Below are 19,147 nucleotides of genomic sequence, written 5' to 3' on the forward strand. Positions count from 1 at the left end.
ATTTTTTCCTGTTTCTTGAGGTCGGCCTGCAATGCCACAGACTTCTGTCTTAGAACCGCCTCTACGCTCCCCTCTCCCTCCGATTTTGATGTGCTGTATTTTTGTTTTCATTTGTCTCTAGGTATTTGTATTTTTTCTTTGGTTCCTTTTTCAACCCATTGGTTTTCTGGTAGCATGTTTTTTAATCTTCCTATTTTTGCGGTTTTTCTCATTTTCTTCTTGTGATTAATTTGTGGTTTTATACCATTGTGGTTGGAAAAGGTGCTTGATAACATGTTGGTTTTCTTGAATTTGTGGAGACTTCTTTTGTGCCCCACCTGTGATCTATCCTGGAGAATGTTCCATGTGCCCTTGAGAAGAATGTGTTTGCTGCTGCTTTTGGGTGGAATGTTCTGTAAATATCCATTGAGTCCATCTGGTCTAATGTGTCATTTAAGGCCGATGTTTCCTTATTCTGTGTTGTCTGGATGATCTATCCATTGATGAAAGTGGGGTATTAAAGTCTTCTACTAGTATTGCATTGCTGTCAATTTCTCCCTCTAGGTGTGTTAAAATTTGTTTTACATATTTTGGTACTCCCTGTTGGATGCATATGTATTAGGAAAAGTTACATTTTCTGGATTGACCTCTTCATCATTGTGTTGTTCTCCTGTTTGCCTTCCATTACAGTCTTTGTCCGCAGGTCTATCTTGTGTAAATATCGCTACCCCAGCTTTTTTTATTTCCATTTACATGGAATATCCTTTTCTATCCCTTTGCTTTCAGCCTGTGGGTGTCCTTACTTCGACATCAGGTTTTCGTAGGCAGTGTATAGATGGGTCTTGGTGTTTATCCATTCAGCCAGCCACTGTATGGCTTTTGACTAAAGCCCTTAGTCCATTTACATTTAAAGTAATTATCGATGAGTGTATACTTCTTGCCATTTTGTTAATTGCATTCTGGCTTTTTTTGCAGTTGCTCTCTGTTCTTTTCTTCTCTTGCTCTCTTCCCTTGTGGTTTGATGGCTTTCTCCTATTAGGTTTAGATTCCTTTCTCATTTTCTTTTGTGTATTTGCTATAAGTTTTCCCTATGTGAACCTTGAGGTTCACATAAAATCTCCTATGACAACAGCAGTCTTTAAACTTTAAACACATTTTAAAGCTTTAACTTTTATTTCTCACCCCTGATGTTTTATATTTTTGATGACACATTTTACATTTTTTGATTCTGTGCTTCCCTGAACTAATTATTGTGATTTTAGTAATTTTACCAGTCATGTCTTTTCATCTTTACAGTTGCTTTGTAAGTGATTGATTCACTATCTTTGCCATATATTTACCTTTTCCAGTGAGATTTTTACTTTTGTATGTTTTGTACTTGTAATTAGTGCCATTTCTTTTAAGCTAAAAGGAGCGTCCCTTTAACATTTCTGGCAGGACTGGTTTAGTGGTGATGAACTCCTTTAACTTTTGCTTATCTGAAAAGCTCTTAATCTCTCCTTCAGGTCTAAGTGATAATCTTGGTTGGAAGATTTTCCTTTCAGCACTTTAAATGAGTCATGCCTCTTCTTTTGGGCCTGGAAAGTTTCTGCTGAGAAATCTGCTAATAGCCTTGTGGGGTTTCCCTTGTACATAACAGGTTTTTCTCTTGTTCCTTTTTGGAGTCTCTCTTTATCCTTAACTTTTACCATCTTAATTACAACATGTCTTGGTGTGGATCCTTTTCAGTTAATCTTGCTTAGAACTCTGGGTTTTTCGGACCAAGATGTCTGATTCCTTCCCCAGATTAGGCATGTTTTCAGTCATTATTCCTTCTTTTCTGGACCTTTCTCTCTCTCTTCTCCTTCAGGGGTTCCTGTAACATGAATGTCACTTCACTTGATGTTTTTCCAAAGGTCCCTTCAGATATCTTTACTTTTCTTAATTCTTTTTTCATTTTGCTGCTCTGTTTGGGTGTTTTTTCATTGCTCTGTTTTCCAGCTCACTGATTTGTTCTGTTTCATCCAGTCTGCCACTGGACTCCACTAGTTTATTTTTCAGTTCAGTTATAACTTCCATTTGGTATTTTCCTGTATTCTCTGTCTCTTTGTTGATGTTCGTACTGTGTTCACCCATTCTTCTCCCGAATTTAGGGAGCATCTTTATGACCATCACTTTGAACTCTTTATCAGGTGGATTGCTTATCTCTGTTTCATTTAATTCTTTCTTTAAGGTTTTGTCTTGTTTTTAAATTTGTAACATATTCCTCTGTTTCTTCGTTTTGCCTTGCTCTGTGTTTATTTCTGTGTATTAGGTGAGTCACCAACCTCTCCCAGCCTATATATAGGGGTTGACGTATGGGGCCCAGAAGTGCAATCTCCTTGGTCACCAGAGCCAGGTGCTTAAGGGGTGTCCCCCTTGTGGGCTGTGTGTGCCCTCCTGTTGTGGGGGGCTGTGGCTGTGGCTCATTGATGAGTGGGGCTGGCTCCTGGCCTGGTTAGGGGTGTGCCCGTGGCTGCTGGAGTACATTGGTGGAGAGGACTCTCAGTGGAGTGCACTCACTGGCACTCACAGGTTATAGGGAGAATCCAAAATGGTGCCTGCCCGTACCCGTGTTAGTAAGGTGGACTGAGATGCTCCTACCAATGGCTCCAACCTCAGCCCACTGAGACAGCCCCCGATGTTTTCTGCCACTCTGGCAGACCCTTTAAGGTTGTGAGTAAATGGATCTTCTTCATCCGAGGTGTATGCTTTTTTCAAATTGGTGTTTTTGACTCGCTTCCAGCTTGAGTGAGTCTGTGCAATCCCTGTAAGAGTGAGTTTTCTGTTCCCTTCAGTTTTCTAGCGTTCCTGGATGTAATCCCCATTGATTTCCAAAACCTGGCATTTGGGGGAATCGTCTTTCCTGGGCAGGATCTAAGAGTTGGGGTGCCTGAGGTTGGACTTCGAATTTCTCATTCCTCAGGGGAGTTCTGTACCTTTGCCACCCCTCCCAATAGTGATGGGCCATGGTGGGGCTTCTCCCTGGGGAGTCTGTGTCTCTGCCTCTCATCTTATCTTGACGCTGTCCTTTTACCTTTGGTCGTGGAGGCTCTGTTCGTTCAGTTCTCAGGTCCCTTTCCTAGGGAATTATTCCATGAGTGGGTGTAGATTTTTGTGTCTGTGGGAGGAGGGGAGTTCAGAATCTCGTTACTCCACCATCTTGAACCCAATTTCCTGCTGTTTCTTGGTTTACCAATTTTTGGACAACATGTTGTGCATCCCTGCTGGAAAAGGCTAGGATTTGACTCCCACTACCCACCTCCCTTCCCGGATCGTTCTGTTTGTTGCACTGGTAACTTTTGATAATGTACATAAGCTGGCCCGTCCTGTTGCATTGACTTTCTGCTGACTCTCCCTTGTGTCATGGGGGTGTGGTAGAGCCTGGTGCCTCAGCTCCTGAGAGCTGGCTGTGTACTATCGCTTTCTTAGCTGCTTGTGCAATGGTGTCCTGTGGAGAGCTGGCGACGGGCCACTTAGAAGTATTTACACCACAGGAATCAGCCAACATGACAAACCAGGATTCCCTACCCGTTGTTAAACACTTGTCTTCAGCACACCGCTGCTGGGCCCCTGACAGTCCCTTCTGGCCCTGAGCCTGGTTCAGGCCGAGGCTGAATTAGCTTGCCCGCCCCCCCACCCCGGCCCGAGGATCAGCCAGCGGGTCCAGCCCAGCAACAACACCCTTCTTTCTGTGCCCCAGCAAAGCTTCGAGGCGCATCAGGATGAGACCGTGAGTGTGACGCACATGGTGAAGGCAGGCAGCGGCGTCTGGATGGCCTTCTCCTCTGGCTCCTCCATCCGCCTCTTCCACACCGAGACGCTGGAGCATCTGCAGGAGATCAACATCGCCACCCGGACCACCTTCCTCCTGCCAGGTGAGTCTGCTGCTGGGCCTCGTGCCCTGCTGTCCTGGGTCTGGCTAGGGGAGGAGCTGGCCTTCGTGGAGCACCTGCCGTGGCCAGGCAGAGCCGCGTCCTGGCCAGCCCGGGTTGTTAACCCTCATGGCCATGTCTGGCCAGCTTTGAAAACTGGGCCTCCAAGAGAGGAGGCAGCGAGGCCGGGATTCAAACTCAGGGCTGTTGTTCCCAGACCTCTCTTGCTGTCATCACTCTTCCGTCTCCCTTCCCGCGGGAAGGGAGGTTCCGAGCTCAACAGACTCTCCCAATTCGGGCTGCTGCTGAAAAGTCATACTGGGTGGGAACCCAGGCCCGTCCACACCTGCCACTTCTCAGGCCGTCCAGAATCCCAGTTCTGTCTCATGTCATGTACAGATTGTAAAGCGAGGGGAAAGAGAGAAGGCTGACCGGAGGTTTCTTTCTTTAGAGGTTCTTCTAAGAAAGGCAACTGTCTTGGTTTGCTGGCTGGGGTTTGGAGGCAGGAGCAGAGTGAAGGGCTTGGATGTCGTCCCCTCGGGGCCTTGCTTCCTCCTGCTGAGCCACTGGTGTTACTTGGAGAAGAGGGAGATCGGAGCCCACCTAACACTGCTACTCCCTGTGTCGGCCCAAGGCCCCCATGAAATTGGCTCCAGGCAACCCCCTTGCCATCTGCTGCCCAAGATGCTGCCCAGAGCCTGCTGGCTGCACTGGAGGGAGCCAGGCCAGACACGTGCTCAGGGCCCCTTCCCACCCCAGCCGGCTTTAGTGCTTGGCCCCACTTCCACCAGACAGACTGGTTTGCAAAGATACAGAGGCTGTGTCCTGTCCAAGCTGGGCCAGGTTCAGCAGCTGGGAGAGCTGAGGGGGCCCTGGGGCGAGGACATGGGGCTGGCCTGGCAGGTGGGGAGCTAATTGTTACAGGGACTCAGCAGATGGGCCACGTGGAGGCCAGGGTGACCACGTGCTGAGCTGGGGACTGATCTCCCCATCCTATGAGGCCGGGCCGAGGGCAGACATATTAGCCAGAACCTAAGGGACTCTGGGGGCCTCTGTCTCACCAGAGGCCTGGTCCCTGACTCCAGCTAGGGGACCCAGAGATCACCCTGGGTCCTGCTTCTTCCCGGCCAGTCACAGTAGCAGTCCCTGAGTCTGGACTGGTGGTGATGGGGCCGGGTGGTTGCTAAACCCAAGATCAGCGGTGGCAGTGACCAAGTGTGACGGCCATCTGCTGCACACCCTGGCCCAGCCCTGCATGGAGCTGGGCCCGAAGGTTTCAGATACGGGGTCTCACTTCACGGTAACCCACGGAGCAGGGGTGGTCCTCATGGTACACGTGTGGAAGTGGTGGTTTGCTCAGCAGGAAAACATGGCTGGTCTGTGGTCCTGCGGTGGGCCAGAGGCAGGGCTGGGAGGCCTCTGAGAGTCCTACCATGGGGAATGGGGAGAGATGGTTTCAGAGGTGGCCAGAGTCCCAGCTTAGCCACTGTAGGGCTCGGGTGGCTCTCACTGCCCCCAGCAGCTTGTGGTCCCTCTGTGGGACCAGAGGTGGTTCCCGGCGCCAGATAAATGCCTTCAGGCGTGGGAAGATGCCTTGCCCAGGCTTGGAGCATGGCAGGTGCATGAGGAGAATAAATGCACTTTCTGGGATGTGCTGTGTGGGCTCGGGAGGACCTCGGTTAAAGCTCTCATCCTGCTCTTTTCTTATTCCTTCCTAACCAACCTTCCTTCCTTCCCTCCCCTGTTCCATCTTCCTTCAGTTTCATTGTATTTCATAGTATTTAGCCATTATACAAGGTAAATCCATTTTAACTACAATAAAGATTTCTTTATATCACAGAACTATCTCCATTTACGCTGATAGCTAAATTATTTCAGGCTAGCAGAACAACAAAAAAAAGTGGGCCTTTTAAATCTCTGCGGGGCAGGGGAGGGGAGAGAGAGGATCCATCTGTTGTACAGTTGGAGGTCATTGGTGGGACTTGCGGGGAGACGCGGCTGCGGGTCCACGATCGCAGCCCCTCCGCATGGCTGTGGCTTTACTGTGTCAGCTTCAAATGCATCTGCTTGTCCACGGGCTTCCTCATCCTTGGCTGTTCCCCTTTAAGAAGGAAGGGCATCCGCTGTCCTCATGACTATGTCCGAGACAGGAAATGGAGACCTGGGAGGTGAAATGACCAGGGTTCACTGCCGAGGAGACCAGAGCCAGCATCTTAATTGCAGCCTTGCAGACTTACTGTATAGCATTCCCGGTCCTGGGCCTCAGTTTCCCCAACTATATAGGGAGGAGCCAAGATCCAAGTGAGAGCTCGATTGTGGGGTATAGGACAGACCAGAGCTGGAGTCTGGTTGGCTCTGTAGCCCTCCAGCCCCATGATGGGCAGTGACAGGGAATCCTGGGGATCCCTGGTCCCTGCGTCCCAGGGAGGTTGGGCTCCATCTGAGGCAGTGCAGGGACAGTGCCCTGCAGTCCCAATTCCTGGTGGGTGACACCACCAGCATCATCTCCATCCTCATCCTCGGGGCCATCCCTGGCCCTCCCTACACCTGCTCTGTGGGCCACACCTTGCTTCTCGGCCCCACGGTCCCATCCATGTCCTTCCACTGCACCTGCTATGTCCAGCAGACAGAAGCCACTTCTCACTCACTAGACTTCCCCGGGGCTGGCACATCGGGGACAGAGGCTGAGGTCCCCAGGTGCAGGGCCTCCCCGGTGGTCCCCAGGGGTTACTGCCCTGGGCCCCCGTCCCCAAGCCTGGCAGTTCCTAGTCAGCCACACCTGCCCGGCCAAAACCCCTGCAGCCTGAGAGGAGCAGGGCCAGAGCTGCCGCAGGGGAGGGCGGCTTCTGCACCCCCCATGCCGTGCCCCGGCCGGAGGACAACAGGACAGGAACCTTGAATTCTTTATTAGAGATATTCTAAAAAAGGCTTTTAAGTATTTTTTCTTCCCCTATACCACCAAATGAAATAATTGCATAATTAGTAATACATTTGTTCCTCTTCTAAGTGTGGATTTTTTTAAGGGCGTGTTAAAAATTTATCGCGCTTCCTTCCCCCGACCCCTTTCTTCCACTCATGTACCCGACTGGTATTAATGCATTTTTGAACCCAAACTTCCCCCTCCTCTTAACTAGACAGGTCATTAATAAAATGTTCTCTGGGAGCCTGAGCTTTCTAAAGTTGTCTGTCTGCAGATAGATGGCTTGGGTGAGTTGAACACTGCCGCATTAAGTCTCTGTGATAAAATATTTATCCACCATTAGAATTTTTTTTCTCTTTCGGACTGTTTGTGGAGTGTCTTGCTCTTTTCCTCGAGGCAGAGGAAGGGCTTCAGAACGAGGTCTGCAGATGAAGTCGTTTCTCAGTTCCGGCGCCTGCTGCCCTCCTCGGTGTCAGCTGGGTCTCGGTTGTCCGATGGGGGCCGGGGAGACACGGGGGCAGTGGGGAGTGGTCTCTCATGGGGGCTCACGGCCCCAGGGGGTCCTGGAGAAGGAGGTGAGGCAGCGTTTGCTCTCTCGGCTTCATTATTTTTGTAGGTTTATGGCTCTGATGGAGCCGATGATAAGCCACAAGCCCAGGTCCTTTCCATAATCACAGACGTTATCCCAACGGCCTCTTTTCATTGATTGCGCTCGCTGGGCTCAGAGCTGGGCCCACTGTGTGTCTGCATTACACACCCATGTATAATTCTAATAATCATAAATCGCGACGAGGTCGGTTCCTAATCCTCCCTGACAGATGAGAGAAAGAAAGCGGCTCATCAGCTTGCACATCTAGTATGTAACGTCAACACCCGCGTCCTTTGTCACTGTCCTGCTCACCTCTGTTTGTCCTGGTACTTGTTCCCTCGTGAGCTCGGCAGGTGCGTGGCTGCCCTCACCAGGCTTCCCTCTGGGGAGCCAGCAGTGAGAGGGAGATGGGGCCACAGAGACCTTGACCCAGCCCAGCAAGGAACCAGGTTGGTGGAGGGGGGAGGGCTGGCAGCCTGCGCGGGTTCCAGGAGGGTGGGGAGCACCTGCGTTGGCCTGCAGCCTGCTTGGCGGGCTTGGCGGCTTCAACTTCTGAACCTATCTAGGCGTGGGGCCAAGTCCCAGCTCCACAGACACCCAGCCCCGTTTGTGAAATCACCCTTGCTGTCCAGAGACGACCTGGCTTTTCTAGCTGGGTTCTCAGCCCCACACTGGTTTAGGCCCGCAAAGAGGGCTCTCCCAGTTTGGGCCCCGTTGCCTGGAGCATCTGTCCCACTGCCTGCCGTCACTTGCATGTACCTCTTAAGCTGCACATCTAGGCGACAATCCACCCAGGCCTGCTCCCCGATCTGAGTCCGAGCCACTGCCATGCACCCAGCTGCTTGAGACAGAGCACCTCGATTCCTGTCCCCTCTCCCTACCCACTCGAGTCTGTCAGTGGGTCTGTCCATCTGCTTCAGAATGGCTCTCGAATGCGCCGGCTTCTCATCTTCTTCTAGGACTTCTCTGCCTGGCTGGTCTGCTTGCTCCTTCCCTTCCTGTCCTCCATCACTCTGTGGCTAAAGTGTTCCTCCAAACCGGGTCACCCACTCCTCGGCTCAGACCTTCCAGTAGCTTCTCACCTTGCTCAGAGTGAACAGTCTGGTCCTTACCCTGGTCCACCTGCTCTCTAGCTGTCTGGAATTTGCTCCCATCCCCAAGCTGGGCTGGCTATAGTCTGCTCCTGCCACCCACTCATTCTTGCCCCGGGGCCTTTGCATGTGCTGTGCCCCAATCCTTAGCTGTGACCTGGCGTGGCTGCGTCTTCCTTGCCCTCCAGACCTCACCCCCCCCACACCTGCTACCCCATCCTTCCAGAAGACAGGGTGAGGCAGGAGACTGGGGAATCCTCCTGCCCACTCCTGCCCCATCCCCCATTTGAATTCTCTTCCTGGTGTCTGTGCTCCTTGTTGACATTTTCACTTCCCCTTTCCCCTCTCCGGACAGCGCTAATGCGATAGCCACTACTACAGTGAAAACTGAATGACACGAAACGTTCAGTGCCTCCGTCCACCAGCCACACTCCCTGTGCTCGCTAGCCACGTGTGGCTAGTGGCTGCAGAACTGAGCCACGTGGTCGGTAAAATTTCTATCACTAGGGAGAGTCCTAGAGTGTTTGCTCCCCAAGCCGAACTGTGTGCGGCTCCTGCCGTGCCTGCAGCCCTGGGCGCCCAGTCCCGCACCCAGGAGGCCCTGGGATGTTCTGGGGTGCCGGGCGAACGGGTCAGTGGTGGGAGAGCACACTGTGATGGACAGTGCTATGTGAACCCCAACATGGTAACCCTGGGGAGCCCCCCATTCTGCTTGGAGAAAGCCCATACCCCCACCCGTGGGGAACTGCAGTCATTTGCTGAAGAGTAGAGAGGCGGCCGCAGTGTAGACGGTCATTGGCGCGTGGGAGCTCAGCTCCCTCCCTGCGCCCGACAGCTGGGTGACCGCTTTGGACCTTAGTATCCGCCTCTGGAAAATGGGCACAGCGCTCCTGTCCTGCACACCTCCCAGCCGTCGCGAGGCTTCCGTCAGACTGGAGCAGGGGTACGTGTGCTTTAGATGGTCCAAAGCAGCGTTTCTCCAAGTGCGGTCACTGGACCAGCAGCAGCTGCGTCACATGCATACTTGCTGGAAATGCAGGTTAGGGGCTCACCTCTGGGGGCGCGGGCGGTGAGCCCAGCCAGGGGTGCGGAGCCTGCCCAGTTTGGAGGCTGCTGCTCCAGGCATCGTTTCACACATCCCGTGGCGTGGATGTGAATTTCCTTTCAGGGAGGCGTGAGCCCCTTCTGGGGCGGGGGGCAGAAGGATTCAGCCCTTCAGAAAGGGCTCGCTCCTGCGAACAGGCCCTCGCTCCTGCCCCTTCCCCTTGCCCAGAACTTTTAACAACAGGACAGCAGTAGTAGTGGCCGCTGATGCCTGTCTGCGTGCCATGGCCCAGGCATGGGGTTCAGTGGTTTACGTTCATTCATTGACTCATATAATCCTCGGGACGAGGCTGTGGAAGAGCATCACCGTCCCCTTGTGCTGCTGAGGAAATAGCAGAGAGAGGCTTAGGGACTAGCCTGGGTCGCATAGCTGGGAAGTGGTAGCACCGGGCCCTGGAGCCCACACTGTGTGCCACCCCCGCATCCCCGTAAAGAGTGGAGGGACCCCAGCGTTCTCCCTGCCACCACCCATCTCGCTAAAATGAAGAGACAGCAGCAGCGGCAGAGCCAGACAAGAGCTAATGTGGACCGACATCAGCAGTCTGCCCGCTCCTGGTGCGGAGTCGTCCGCAGCACCGGCGGGGGGCCGGGAGCTGCTGGAGCGCTCGGCCTTCACCCGGGGGAAGGACCCACGTGAGCAGGACAGTAAGCCTGCGCTGGAAATCAAGGAGCCAGCCCTCCCATCCCGCTGCTTGTAGCCACAGTGGCCCCCGCCCTATGCGTCTGCATCTCCTTCACCCTCAAAGCCATGCCCCCCAGGGAGCGCCCCCATGGGCCAGCACTGGGCTCTGTGGCTCTACCCCCTCCCGTCCTCACACAGCCCCACTGTATCCAGGTGGAAACTGAGGTTCGGGGCTGCAAGGGCCAGACCCCAGCCAGGTCAACCAATCAAGCCTGAGTCCTAACCACAGCCCCATCCAGCCTCCTGCTTGTCTCACAGAGGAGCCAGACCACGCCCCTGCCTCACCCTGAAGCCCCCAGAACCCACTGCTGTCCCCCCAGGAGGGGTGCAGCTCATGCTGGCTTCTCTCTCCACAGGCCAGAAGCACCTGTGTGTCACCAGCCTCCTGATCTGCCAGGGTCTGCTCTGGGTAGGCACTGACCAGGGTGTCATCGTCTTGTTGCCTGTGCCTCGGCTGGAAGGCATCCCCAAGATCACAGGTGAGGCTCCGGAACTGGTCTTGGCAGGGGCCGGCAGTCCGCTGCAGATGGCCGGGGAGGGGGAGCCTTGTGCCCAGAGATTTACGCTCTCTTCTGATGTGGGGACCATTCTCCAGTGTCCCCTGTCATCACAGGAGGCCCTGTGGCACAGTGGAGTTATGTCACCCCACCCCAAGGTCTCCTAGCTGCTCTCTGGGTCTCAGTTTTCTAATCTGGCCAATAGGCACAATAGCGTGTGTGGGTCAAGTGGCTTCAGGATTGGTGGAGGCCCCTGACTAATGGCTGGGCCCCTCCTGTTCCCTCACCACAGCAGCTTCAAAATGTCCAGGTTCCAGAGACCGACATAACAAGGCTCCTGGGGACGGGGTCTGCATGCAGATGTGTTCCTACGGAGCAGCGGGAGGCCTGCCCTGACGGGTGGTGCTAGGGCCAGGAGAACAAGGGTGGGATCCAGGAGGACCCAGAACCCTGGGCCCCTCTCTGCCTCTGCCCCGAGAGTGATGAGCAAGGGGTCTCCTCCAGCTGCAGGGCTGGGGTGGGCAGGGTGGGAGGGGGAAGCCCTGGGGAGGTCCCACTCAGCCAGAACAGGAGCATCCCCTCTTCCTAAATCCCAAAGTCACCTGTTTTCATCACACAGGTCATTTGGTTCCCCATGGTGTTGGTCCTTGGGTGGTAGGGAGGCATCAGGCAGAGACCATGTCCTCCAGTGCTGACCATCTGCTGGAGGCGGCCGAGGTCCAGCTTGTGGGGGGACAGGTGCTAGGAGAGCGGGTGTTCTGGGACCTTGGGGCGCAGAGACCGGGGAGCTGGGCAGGCTGTGGGCAGAGTCAAGAAGGATGTGCTGTGGAGGAGCCCGAATTGGGCTTTAGGGGATGGGGTGTAGCATCAGGTGGCTGGGGAAGGCTCTGCGGGCAAGGTCAGTGGCTCGAGTGAGGGCACGCAGATGTGCGGCTGGCGCAGGCAGGGGCTGCGGGCGCTGTCACACTGACGGTCCCCCCAGTGGTTCGTAAGGTCACTCCTGTTCCCTGTCCCACCCCTGCACAGCAAGTAGCCCTAGAGTGTGGGAGAGCCCTTCCTCAGACCCAAGGCCTTCTGGAACATTCCGACAAATGTTCCAAAACAATAACCACAGCCAGAAAGTTCTCTGAGAGAGGTGGGGTGCCTCCTATCAAGCCCTGGGCCTTTGGGCCTCTTCTCCCCGTTCCTTTCATCCAGGGAAAGGCATGGTCTCGCTCAACGGTCACTGCGGGCCTGTGGCCTTCCTGGCCGTGGCTGCCAGCATCTTGGCCCCCGACATCCTGCGGAGCGACCAGGAGGAAGCCGAGGGGCCACAGGCAGAGGAGGACAAGCTGGACGGGCCGGCGCCCGAGCCCACGCCTACGCCGGCGAGCCACGTGGGCCGAGAGCTGACCCGCAAGAAGGGCGTCCTCCTGCAGTACCGCCTGCGCTCCACCGCGCACCTGCCGGGCCCGCTGCTGTCCGTGCGGGAGCCGACGCCCGCCGACGCCTCGGCCCTGGAGCACAGTGAGGAGGACGGCTCCATCTACGAGATGGCCGACGACCCTGATGTCTGGGTGCGCAGCCGGCCCTGCACCCGCGATGCCCACCGCAAGGAGATCTGCTCCGTGGCCATCATCTCGGGAGGGCAGGGCTACCGTAACTTCGGCAGCGCCCCCCCGGGGGGCAGCGGGAGGCCGGCCCCGTGCGGGGAGACGGACAGCGCCCTCCTCATCTGGCAGGTGCCCTTGACGCTATAGCCCTTGGCCGGGCGGGCACATGGCCACAGGCTGCAGGGGGCTCTGGGCCGCTGGGGGCCCCTCCTGCCTTCTGGGCCCCCCTGCCGGCAGGACGGGGTAGACTCGCCTTCCAGGGACAGCAGGGATGGGCCTCCATCTCCTGGAACTACCTTGGCAGAGGAGAACTTCATCCTTTTTTTAAAAAAAGAATATTTCAGAGTGTTCAGGGAAGGAGTCTGGGTTTGGGGAGAGGATCCCTCTGGAGGAAATGGCCTTCTTTTTAAAAGCAAAAAAAAAAAAAAGAAAAAAAAGAAAAAACATAAAACCTCGAGACTGCCTGGCAAGGGCAGCCCCTCTCACACGGCCACGCGGGGCTCCGGGAAGGGCGTGTGCGCGGGAGTGTCTGCGAGCGCGTGGGCTGCTGTGTGGACATGTATAAATACGTACATACATACGGTGTATAATATGTGTATAAATGAGGTCTGTACATATTGGAGCTCTGGGAGATGCTGGAATAAAAGACGAGAATAACGTGAGCTCTGGGGTTGACTTTCTGTCTTCTGAGATGTGATGGGGAAGCGACAGCAGTCCGGCCACGGGGCTGTTCAGGAAGCGGGAGCGCCAGGGAGACCTCACCCCGCGGCACGGGCCCTCGAAGGAGCTGTGTGATGCCCTTGCCGGTGGCCGCGTGTCGTTTTCTACTTTTGTAATTCAAGAAAAGGAAATGAAGTCACAGATTCAGTTCCTGATCCCACAGGTGCTTCTCCAGTGTGTCTCGAAGAGCCCCAGCCACGAGCTGTGTGCCAGCCGTCCTGGACAATCAGACCTGTTTCCATCATCCCGGAAAGTCCTGTTTTATCGAGAAGAGGCTCGGAAGCTTCTTTTCTGAATAGTTTTTAGGGAGAAGGCTGCCCCCCTCCCCTGTGCTCTGGGAGTGGGGGGGGCGTGTGGAGGCAGGTAGCCTTGGCACCTGTCCCTGCTTCCCTGGGAGGGAAGACATCGGAGGGGCTTCACCTCGGGGAGGATGGGGGTCGGGGGCTATTGCTGTGGGCGACGGGGCGAGGCAGGGAGGGGGCTGGGAGAGGAGGGGGTGAGTTCCAGGCAGTGGTGGCAGCGCCCAGGCTGTGGGAGGGACGCTTGGGGCCCTGGCTTCCTTCTGCTGGCTCAGTCTCCATCCTTAGATTTCTAGAGCTTCCTTCCGGGGTGCGGTGAGGGGACAAAGTCAATACCCACCACCCAAGAGGGAAGTATTTTCTCCCACCTCCCACCTCGCTGGCATCTGTCCCCGAGTCTGTCCACCCACCCCCCGCCCACCTGTGGGGCCTCCCTTTCACGCTCACTGGGGCCCAGCTGGGCAGCTCCATGGGCTTCCATGGACGCGCTGGGAACTCGGGGGAGAGCCACCGTGGGTGGGGGGGAGGCCACTTCAGCCAGGTGCTAACCCTCTGGTTAGTCTGTCCACTGGAGAAGCCACGCCCTCATTCCTCTCTTTCACCAACCCCCTGGGCTCCCGTTCTCCTCAGACACCCTATTAGCCAAGCCGAGGGCAGGCGTCAGGGCCAGCGGCTAAGGACTTGGAGGAGGTCACGGGTGCTGCAGAGGAAGGGGAAGGGCCTCCAGGAGGGAACAGCCTGTGCCAAGGTGGGCTGTGCTGGGGCTGATTTATTTCCATAAGCAAGTGGTCTGGCATGGGTCCCCTGGGAGAGGAGCAGGGAGCTGTGTCCGGAGGTGGGGGTCGGGGGGGTACCACAGCTCTGGATGCTGAGCCTTCAGGACCTGGACATTCTGTTCCGGGTGTGCCCATCTTCTCCGGACGTCAGTTCCCCTTTTAGTATCCAAGGGAGACTCACCCGTGTCCTGCCTGCTGCTTGTGGGAGAGGAACTCATGTGCCTTGATCCCCTGAATCAAATGCTGGTTGAGACTTTTCCTAGAGCAGTCACCGGGAAGTTGCAGCCACTCGGGGCACCGAGCAAGCCTGGGGGCTGGGATCTGGCAGGTCTGCGTCCGTAGAAGACCTGTCGTGTATCTTCCAGTGCGTCCCTTCAGCACCAGGCCTCAGTCTCCTCATCTCTGTAGTGGGTATGATGACACCTCAGTGAATTGCTGAAGGCAAGTGGCAAACCTCCTCATGGCCTGTTTCAAATGACTTAGGCAGACTGTCCTGGCAAGAGGTTCCCCCTTGTGTGTAGGAACGGGTGTCTGGGAACTCTGCGGTTCTCTGAGATCCTAGACCTACAGATCGTTCAGCTGAAGGGGACCTGGGAAACCTGTCACCGAGAAACTGGCGGACTTAGCGACGATCATGAAATCATCATATCTGTCAACGGCCCCTCTCCCGAGTCTCTGCCAGCAGAGCGAGGGGGTGTCGGAAAGGGCTCCGGAGACGTGAAAACGTGTGGAGGACCTGCCTGGCACGGGAGGGACGCCTTTGCTTTAGGTATTGATTAGAGAATCAGTAACCATGGCACTTTGGGTGGGATCATTCATCCCTACCGTGCTCCCCTCGTTCTGCAGGTGGGGGACCCAGGGCTCATTCACTCAAGTAACTCCTTGAGGAAGCATCAGGGCCAGACTCTTCCCACCCAGGCCACTCCGCCTCCAAGAGCAAAACTTCGGAGAAAGATGGACCAGAATTCCCAGTATACTGTCCCCACTTACTGGCCATGTGATGTCAGGCAAAAACACCTTAACTTCTCTGTGTCTAATGACAGAACAACAGTCTAGGCCATGGGAAATGAGTGCTATTCTTTCAGCATTTATGGAAAGCCTGCTTTGTGCCTGGATAGACTGTGCTCTGGAGAGGGAACACCCAGGAGGGGAGGGAGAAATGTCGTGGAGGGGGCTGAAGATGTGGAGCACGGTGTCCGGGGAGGCCACACTGAGGAGGTGACCTCTGAGCCAAGACCTGAAGGAGGAGCAGACATCAGGCCGTAGAATGTTCTGGACAGAAGGAACAGCATGTGCGAGGTGCCGAGGCAGGAACTGGGGTTGCGGGAGTGGGGGACGGTCATGTGTTCTGGGTTGGGTCACAGAGGGACTTTGTCTTTTCCTTGGTGACATGGGAGGTTGTCGGGAGATTTTGAGCAGAAGAGTGACACCCCCCAACAATTCTTTTGGCTGCTAAGTGGAGGCTAATCTGCAGGGGGCAAGGGTAGAATTGTGGGAGCCAAAAGACCACCGAGGAAGCCGTTGCAATATCCTGGGGCACGCTGCGGCTGGCGGGGCCCAGGCGGCCACGGCGGGTGTGCTGGATTCTGACGCCAGGGTCCATAGGTCTTGCGGATGGGTGGGCAGGAAGTAGAGAAGGGGAGTCAAGGTTGACCCTAGGTGTCTGGCCCTGAGAGGCTAGAAGGACAGAGTTGCCGTTTCCTGGGGCAGGAGGTGGGGGAGATTGGGAATTGGGTTTGGGGCGTGTTGTACCAAGTTGCCGCTGATCATTTCCTGCAGACAGGACAGTGACTGAGTTTGGAGCTCGAGGGGGAGAGTCCAGGTGAGAGAGAGGAGTGAGCCGGGCCAGATCTCCAGGGAGTAGAGGAGGCCGGGGCTGGAAGCCGAGTGGAGAGTGTTGGATGGAGGAGGGGGGGAGCCATCTTCTGGCTCTGGTGCCAGAACTGACCTTGGGAGCAGCGGGGGCCTGGGTGTGGTCCGAGGCCGAGGTGGGCTCTGTGCCTTTGTCCCCTGCTCCTTGCCCGAGAAGGAAAAGCACCTTTTCTTCACCCGGATAAGCAGGCACAGTGGGGACCTGTGGAGAGGAGGCAGGTGCTCCTGACCCACCTTCCAGCTGGGATTCTGCACAGCTGCCCATGGGGACTCTCGGGCTGAGGGCAGGTGGCTCGCCCTCCACCTGTGGGGAACCCAGTCGCCGCGCCCTCCTGCCGCCCTCCCACGCGCCCAAGCCCTAGAACTTTCACCAGCGAGGGCATCTCAGACCCGCAGGCCCAGCCCTCCTCTGCCCCGCTCTCCCTCCCTGGGGGCCATGCAGGGAACACCGTACCTTGCCCATAGTGCTCTGCCCCCTTCAGGCTTCCCGACTTTCTCCTGGACTGCTGAGGGCTTCAGGTGTGGGGTGGGGGTGCCATTTTCCGGCCCAGGAGCCCCGGTTGTCCTCAGGCCTGTCCCCTCAAGTCTGTCCTGTTTCCCACTCACTGCGGAAACTGGGATTTCTTGCCTGGGAGAGGGGCTCAGCAGCCCACAGGCATCTCTGTGCTCAGACACTCTTGCTTCGTAAAAGGAAGCGGCTTGGCCTGTGTTCCCCCAGAAGCCGATCTGGAGACAAGGATTTTGATTCAAATCATTTATTAGGGAGGTGAGGCCAGGGCCTGGCAGGAGGGAATGTGTGTGGGACAGGGAAGCGAAGGGAGCCAGAACAGGGCATGCTGTGTGCGGGCCACCTGTGGAGGGGAGAGACAGTACAGGGCATGCCTCTGAGTCACCCCAGCTCCAGGGTGAGGACACGGCTCCGTGTCCCTCAGCTGCCATCAGGATGTCCCCAGTGGGGGCTTCATCGAGAAGCACTAGCTCCTGGTGCTCTAGTCTGCCTCCTGGCTCAGCCAAAGAGAGAGTCCCTGTGGCTCCCGGGCCATCGTGCACTGCCAGAGGGGAAAATGGGGGAGCTGGCTTTTAGGACTTTAAAATGTCTTCTTCTGGTGCACCTGGGTGGCTCAGTGGGTTAAAGCCTCTGCCTTCGGCTCAGATCATGATCTCAGGGTCCTGGAATTGAGCCCCGCATCCGGCTCTCTGCTCAGCGGGGAGCCTGCTTCCCCCTCCCCTCTCTCTCTGCCTACTTGTGATCTCTGTCTGTCGAATAAATAAATAAAATCTTTTAAAAAAAATGTTTTCTTCTCCAGCAAAGCCAGGCTTTGAGGGGATAGAGTCATGCTCAGACAGAAAAACATGACATTTATAACTCAACGCTGGTTTTCTGTTCTAGGCTGTACTCCCTGTCTCAGCCCGCTCAGGCTGCTGTAACAAATTACGATTTGTTTCTCCCAGGTCTGCAATCGGGGGAGTCCAAAATCAAGGTGGTGGCTGATTTGGCATCTGGTGAGAGCCCTCCTCCTGGCTTGCAGGTGCTTAGTTTCTTGCTGTGTCCTCCCCTAAGGGAGAGAGAGGAAGCTCTGGTTTATCTTCCCTTTCCTCCAAGGGCACGGATCCCATCACAGGGTTCCCCCTCATGACCTCATCACCCCTCAAAGGCCCAACGTCCAAATACCTTCACAGCGGCTGGTGGGGGGGTGTTAGGGCTTCCACACATGAACTTTGGGTGGGGGGGTTGCGGATGGCGGGGGTGGGTTCTGCAACTCGAAGGGAGCTCCAGTTCTGGAAGGGACAGGCTGGCCTGGCTTGTTTCCAAACCCTGGACCCAATAGGAGAACCCAGCTGTCCCTCCCTGGGGCCAGGTCAATTGTCAGGCTTCTGGGGACAGGCTTTTTGCCCTGTCCAAGAGGGACTAGTCCTTCTGCCACCCACAGGATTTGTGTGATTGCTGTCTGGCCCCCAATCCTGTGAAAACCGATACACACAATTACAGGACAAGGACCTGTGTCCCTGTTCTGTGGTGGTCGCAGCCTCCACAGCCTGTCTTCTGTGGGCCTGATACCTGCTTTCTTTGGATTGCAAAGTTTGTGCATGTGTGTTCACATGGATGGTGGTCACACGGGATAGAACCTGAGCTTCTGCGCAACACACCATGGGGTATTAATTAGCACTGGGCGTGCTAGTCCGATGGGTGAGACAGAGCCACTAACCTGCGACGTTCCAAATCTGATGGGGGAGACCCAGCCCTCCGCTCACAGTCTGATGGAGAAGACATAGTGTCTGCCTAGAGACAGTGGTCTGATTGGGGAGATACATTCCTGTCTTCAGAGGGCTCCCCAGTCAGATGGCGGAGACCCCCAGGCTGAAGTGGGAGATAAGTCCTTTGTCCTTGGAGAACTCCCAGTCCAAGAGGGGAGACAGGACCCTCCACCGTGAAGAGACCTAATAATGAGGCACGCAACAGAAACTTTTTAAAACAATGCCGACCTAATTACAGCGCTGCTGAACCACTCAAACTCCTCATTTACTCATTCCTGGGGAAATGGCAAATAGCAAGAATGTGTAAATTGAGGAAAATTAATATAATTACCCGAGCTATTTCTTGTCATCTTTTCATATCAACAGAAACCACAAACCTTTCCTGGTGAGAAGCGTGGCCATTACAGGCTCTCTCCTGGAAGCAGACAGCTGGCTCCCCCTCCGCAGGGAACAGGTGCTTACAGGTGCCCGGTGCACCTGCAAGCCAGCCCTGCCAGGTACGCCGGGGAGCATGGTGGAGAGGGCTCTGGGCCTGGAATCGGGAGACGTGGTTCGAGTTTTGGCTCTGCCACTGGTTTGCATGGGATCCACGGGTCCCTGCGCCTCCAGGAGCTGAAGTCCTGGCTGGTTCTAGTCCAAGCGTACTAATCCCTCTATTGGGTCAGGGCCCTGTGTCAACTGCTTTGTACCCATGACCCCAGTGAATCATCACAACCTTGCCCAGAGGGCTTCTTTATTACCTTCGCTTTACAGACAAGGAAACTGAGGCTCGGGGAAGGGAAGTCACGTGCCAAGGGTCACACAACACAGAAGAGGACCCCAGGATAACAGCCTCAATGCCCATACCCTTGACCCTGCACTATCTGCCCCCCATCCT

At 55.5% G+C, this 19,147-nt stretch overlaps 1 protein-coding gene across 14 annotated transcripts in view; it reads left to right on the forward strand.

The window, feature by feature from the left end:
• ARHGEF10L (Rho guanine nucleotide exchange factor 10 like) overlaps positions 1-13,009 on the forward strand; it is a 156,103-nt gene extending 143,094 nt beyond the window's left edge. For all 14 annotated transcript variants that reach the window (XM_059134833.1, XM_059134830.1, XM_059134838.1 and 11 more), the window contains 3 exons: positions 3,701-3,875; positions 10,615-10,737; positions 11,953-13,009. In XM_059134833.1, coding sequence (XP_058990816.1) covers positions 3,701-3,875; positions 10,615-10,737; positions 11,953-12,494 — 840 coding nt within the window. In that variant the 3' untranslated portion in view covers positions 12,495-13,009. The remainder of the gene's footprint in view (positions 1-3,700; positions 3,876-10,614; positions 10,738-11,952) is intronic.
• Positions 13,010-19,147: the final 6,138 nt, after the last annotated feature.

Source organism: Mustela lutreola, chromosome 10 (assembly GCF_030435805.1).
Source record: "Mustela lutreola isolate mMusLut2 chromosome 10, mMusLut2.pri, whole genome shotgun sequence".
NCBI classification, from domain to species: domain Eukaryota; kingdom Metazoa; phylum Chordata; class Mammalia; order Carnivora; family Mustelidae; genus Mustela; species Mustela lutreola.